We start from the raw sequence: 6,000 nt of genomic DNA, 5'->3' as shown, positions 1-6,000 counted from the left end.
ATGTCATATTATAAATTTTAATTATATAAAATAAATATTTATTTATTTTGTAAAATGCACATTTCAAAATACTAATGAACCGTGAAATTAAATTGAAAACTATTTTTTGAATAACTTGCGGGTTTTAGTGCTTTTTGGGGTTGATTTCCTTTTTTTCCAAAAATAAAAAATAAAAAATGTTTCTTAAATAACTTGAGTTCTTTACCCCTTAAGGGAGGAAAAAATTAATTTAATTGATAATACAGCTAAAAAAGGAAAAAAATATTGAATGTGTAAAATCTTTAATTATCAAAATATAATCACTCAATTAAAAATAGTAGAGTGACTTTCACAACAAAGATTTTACTAATATGCATGATTTTTACTTTTCTTAAATAATTAAGGAGGATAATAGAGTGATGATTAATTATTAATAATATGAGAAAAAAAAGTATAGCGTAGACGGCTTGAAGAAGATACAGAATCATGACCCCATACGGCTAACCAAGAGAGAGAAAGAACGCCCTTAAAAAGACCGTTTCAATAGACGCGTTGCGTTGCGCTCCGTTTGGTTAGAAAACCCAGTTAGATAGAGAGAAGAAGAAAGCGTTTCTGGAATTTTCGTTTCGCTGGTGTATCGTGTGCGTCTGCGTGTGGAGGTTCTTTTCTTTGCAACTTTCCTTCAAATTCTAGATTCCTTCCCTTTCTTTTCTTTCCCTTATAACCACCAACCTCTCCCCTTTCCCCCTCGATTTTCCATCATCCTTCTCCCTAACGGTAATAATAATAATCTTCCTTTCTTTTTTCTCTGCGTTTATTTTAGGGTTTCGAAAATTCAAATTTGTGTTCTCACCGGTGGATCGGTTCCGATCTCGTTTTTCAGGTATCGAGAAAAAAAATGGCGGAGGAACACAGATGTCAGGCGCCGCGCTTCTGCGCCAACAATTGCGGTTTCTTTGGCAGCCCTGCCACGCATAATATGTGTTCAAAGTGCTACCGCGATTTCCAGCTCAAAGAGCAGCAATCTTCCAACGCGAAGATGGTTCTGAATCAGTCTCTCGTTCCGCCACCGCCTCCGTCGGTGATTTCTCAGCCGTCGTCTTCTTCCGCTCCGGCAGCAGATCCGGCTTCGGCGGTGGTTGTTGACGCGCCACGCGCGGCGGAGGAGCTTAAGGCGCCGCAGCAGAACCGGTGCATGACTTGCAGACGGCGCGTGGGGCTCACGGGGTTTAAGTGCCGGTGCGGGATGATGCTTTGCGGGACCCACCGTTACCCGGAGCAGCACGCGTGCGAGTTCGACTTTAAGGGAATGGGGAGGGAGCAGATCGCGAAGGCGAATCCGGTGGTGAAGGGCGAGAAGCTCGAGAAGATCTGAGAGGAATGAAAGAACGAACGAACGAACGGGAATCCGGGTCGGGTCGTTGATCCGTGTGGCGTGGGTGTTGCAAATGGGGCGCCGTAAAAGGCGGTGGGGGTGGGTGGGTGGGTCATTGTTATGTTGTTGCGTTGTCATCGTAAATTAAAAAATTTAGAAACGTTTCAATTGTCATTCACCTTCTTTCTGGGTTGAAAGCTATTTCTAATTCTTTAATTTATTATTTTCTCTCTAACTCAATTAAGTTAATTCTTTGCACAATATTGATAATGATAGGTCGAGTAATTGCAATATCGAATTCGTGGTTCGGTGACCGGTGGCTTTGCCTTCACGTTAGGAAAGTGAAAAGCAATTCAAAATTAGGTGGGGTTCACCAAAAATTATTGGTAAATACATTCACGTAAGAGCATAATTCTTATTTTTCACAATATTTTTTTTAGTTCAGTTGATAAACAAAATACAAAATGTGTGTGTTATAAAATTTATCTCTTTGATTCCTATGGTTAACAAAGAATAATTCATGTTTCATTGTTAAGTAATTTCATTAGTTATATACTATCATAATGTTTACCTCGTCAAAGCACAAAATTATGTGTAATATTGTTATAAAGTCCTAGAGTAATGTAAATTGTGAACAAGCAGAAAGTACGCTTATAAATTGTGGTTGTAGTTTTATTTGGTCTCTTGACATTACAAGAAAATGTGGCCGCAATTGCAATCTAGAATAATTTTTATAATAAAGTGATATACTCATTTAGTAAATGTAATTTTTAAAGACTTTCTCTCTCATTCACTCAAATGTGACAGCTATCCTACTAGATAATTATTTATCTCTTAATTAATGAATTTGTGGGCTCATTCTAGTTATTTATGCCTTCTGAGTTAAGGAATTGAAAGTTGATCATCCTCAACAAGATCATTGATTAGTTTTGGGACCATATGTAAAGGGCGGATGGTTGAGGACTTGAGGGGCTGTCATTTGGACCAAGCCTAATCTATGATCATGCTAATTTTGGATAATACAAGTCCTCAAAAGGACAGTAGCCCTTGAACATTTTATAATGTTTCGTCATTTGTTTGATACGAGACATTATTTTGTGTTTCTTCTTATAGAGGAAAATAACCATCAAACAGGTAAAATTGTGTATTGTCCTTGAATTCTATCGAATTTGTGTATTTTTCATGTCAAACCCAAATTAGACTAATTTGATTAATGACAGATTGGATTGGGTCTATTTGGTAAAGAAAAACTTAAAAAGTGTTTACAATTTTTTTTTAAATTGTAAAAAATAATAAATAAAAACAAAAAATATAAATAATAATTAAAATAAAATAAAATAAAATATCATATTAAAGAGTTGGGTCATCAAGGTTTGTAATTTTTTTAACATAAAAACTCATTATCCAAAACAGAAGAATCATTGAATTTGAATGGGTTAAATTAGATTCAATTCAAAACAATGTCAAGATCTAAATTCATGAATTATCCAAACTCGTGAACACTATCATTGGATCCTTTCTAAATGGGCTTATATTGCTCTCAAAATAACTAATTCATTTATGCCTAAATTATCATGGAACAGAGTATATAAATACTAAAATTAATAATTTTTTTATATAGTTTTTAAAAAAAAATATTATTACTATATTTGACTGGTGATTTTCAACTAATTTATAAAATTAATTTAATTAACTTAAAAATCTTATTTAACTAAAATAAGAGTGTTTGATAACAAAGTATATTTAGTAAACTTATAGCATTTGTTTATACATTATTTTCTTAACTTTTCATACTAGCCATTATACCTTTTTTACTATCTTTTGGGTTACTTTTTTTATATTATACTATTTTTTTAATTATTGCACTATTTTTTTGTCATTTTAAAAATATTTGATATTTAAATATAAAATAATAAGATTTCAAAATTAATAAAAAACTTAAAACTATAATTATTTTTTAAAAAATTATCTTTTAAATAAAATAAATATAAAAATATAGGCATATCCTTTTTATCATTTTAAAATTCGTTAATTAGTTTAATAATATAAAAAACTTATAGTTTATTGAATTAACTTAAAAAATGTATTTATTAAATGTTCTTGTATCGGGACCGAATCCAATCTATTATAGACTAATTGTAAGACAATTATTATATGGAGCGAGGATGCCAATAAGTTAAAAACTTTCAACTTTAGATTAAATGCTTTTAGTTAAAAAGTAAGCTCTTTCTAACTTTGAATTAACTATAAACTAATTATGAATTAATTTTGTCAGTCATCCTATATGCGTACTTAAATCTAAAATCCTTCAACTATTATAAGTATTACTTATTTAATTCTTTACTTAAATTAATTTAGGCAACTATTCCTCCTAAGGAAGTTTTACCAAACAATATGTTCAGATTCATCTGTTTTCTAATTCCCCATGTTGGTCCCCACCCCCACACTCATAATGATTCCAACCAATACCATGCATTCATCTATTTGGTGTCCTGTCTATCATGGAAAGCAAAGTGCAATAATGTTATAGTAATTGTTTAAAAGCATATATTTTTGAAGTGTTTATAGAGACATTTCCAGTCTCAGAACAGCAACTCTTGGCTGCTTAGAAAGAAAAGGCACTGAATCACTAACGTAAACAGTAGCTTATATAGTCGTCATATCAATGATCAAGCTTGAAGCTCACAAGTCACAACATTCTCAACTGCCACATTCATGGAGCTAGTTCTCTTGTCCCCACAACCACAATGATAAATTTTTGCCTAATCTGAAGTCTGAAAGTAACACATTTAAGGATTGTACTCATGAATGATACAACCGATTTAATTATTCTTCACTGGTAATAGTAATACTGATACACACAGCGTTTGCTACGGGGTGCAGTGAGCAATTCTCACCATGTGTCCAACTGGGTATTTTCATGCCTTAAGATACCATTGTTGTTTTGCTTGAACTTGTACTAGTTAATTATTCTTTTGTTCATCTTTTCCCTGTCTTTGATTGCATACCATTGGTTGGAGTCATGAACGGTGTTATATCTAATCTAATCATGGAATAAGTATACAGATTTCAATTTTCAATTCTTACATCTTAACGTTGGAGGTCTAGATAAATTCCTACAGTATTGGTTTAATTAATTAGTTCGATCTCGATCTATATATTTCTGTGGAAGTTTTATGTCCTCTCCTCTCAAAAATAGTTTAATTGATATCTGATTAGTTTAATTCTCGATAAAATAAAGTCAAGCACATGGCTAACCTTAATTAGATTTTTATTAAGAGTATGCTTATTTTTCCACTTTCTTACTTCCCTTCAAAGCTAATATTTTTCTTACAGATAATTTATGTTTAATGGAAATACAAACACAGAAATATATTTAAAATAATATATTATCTTTGGTCCTACTTATAAGTAACATAGTGTATTTTATATTCTAACTTTTTTCTTTGTAAATAAGATCAGATATGCTTCTAAATAGAAACGAGTCAAATAGCTGTCCAAACCAAATAGACAAGAATGTTAATAAGTATTAGGAAAGACGTACAAAATTCTGAAATAATAGTTTTTTTTTACACTGATTTTCTTGTCATAGGTTTTTCTACCGATTAAACTTTTTTTCTTTCCGATTCCAACAAGATAAAGCATTAGGAAAGACATACAAAATTATGATTGATAGTTTTTTTTTTACACTAAATCGATAGAATTATTGTTTTTTAAGTTATCTCCCTCAGTCATGTGTTCAGAGAATTAGTATAGACAAAAAAAAAACTACCAATCAGAATTTCGTACTGTGTTTCCTAATGCTTATTACTCTATCTTGTTGGAAACGAAAAAAAAAAGTCCAATCGGTAGAAAAACACATAACAAAATTATCATATTCAATAAAAAATGTTAATAAGCACAAAAAGTAGAATGGAATCACCAATTAATATTGTTTCAAATGCAGACTCTTAATTTACACGCAATTCCTGCAAATCATATCACTTCTCATTTCTCAACTTTCAAAAACCTGATAACAAGATTATAAGATTCGATGACTTCACTCAATTACAACACAAAATCATTCAATTAAGATGCTAAAAGAACCAAAAACCGAGTAATTACTATTTTCAATTCACATTTATGACATTTTGTCAAACACAAATTACTAATTAACTTGTAATTCTTGCCATTCAAGAAAAATCTTGCAATTCACCTTTGCTTTTGCTGTTGGAAGGGACGGATTTTAGGGGGCTAGCAGGGCTTTAGCCCCCTCCCCTCAAAACTTTTAATAAATACACTTTAATAAATATATAATAATTAATAATATATTAAAAACAATATAGTATATATACTAATTGATAAATATAATAATATATGTTTTCAATTTTTTTTATTGAAAAAATATATGTTATCAATGAGTATATATTAACCTTTTAAATAATATCTTTTAATAATACTTATTGATACTAATTATAATCTAACTCAAAGGTAATTAATAGATATGACAAAGAATATTACTTGTTATCATTGTCTTTTTTGGAAAGAAATGTCATTGTCTTGTATTTGCTACCTTTTGACTTAAACTCACAATATGCATGTGGAATTCTTCAAAGGACGTTGAGGACGATGAAACATATCTTGTAGAAAACCTGAAAACATTATAT

General features: G+C 31.0%; 1 protein-coding gene across 1 annotated transcript; it reads left to right on the top strand.

The window, feature by feature from the left end:
• The first annotated feature begins 464 nt into the window (after nucleotides 1-464).
• Nucleotides 465-1,360, top strand: LOC114373472 (zinc finger A20 and AN1 domain-containing stress-associated protein 3-like). Its single transcript, XM_028330935.1, has 2 exons — nucleotides 465-756; nucleotides 863-1,360. Exon 2 carries the CDS (start codon nucleotides 878-880, stop codon nucleotides 1,352-1,354), a length of 477 nt encoding a protein of 158 aa, XP_028186736.1. The 5' UTR covers nucleotides 465-756; nucleotides 863-877; the 3' UTR covers nucleotides 1,355-1,360.
• Nucleotides 1,361-6,000: the final 4,640 nt, after the last annotated feature.

The sequence above is a fragment of the Glycine soja genome, chromosome 11 (assembly GCF_004193775.1).
Source record: "Glycine soja cultivar W05 chromosome 11, ASM419377v2, whole genome shotgun sequence".
Taxonomy (NCBI): Eukaryota; Viridiplantae; Streptophyta; class Magnoliopsida; order Fabales; family Fabaceae; genus Glycine; species Glycine soja.
Note: the sequence above shows the minus strand (reverse complement) of the source record. Positions and strands in the feature narration are given on the sequence as shown.

Bases quoted from the DNA above. Each gene is read 5' to 3' on its own strand.
- LOC114373472 (XM_028330935.1), top strand. From the start codon at position 878: ATGGCGGAGGAACACAGATGTCAGGCGCCGCGCTTCTGCGCCAACAAT.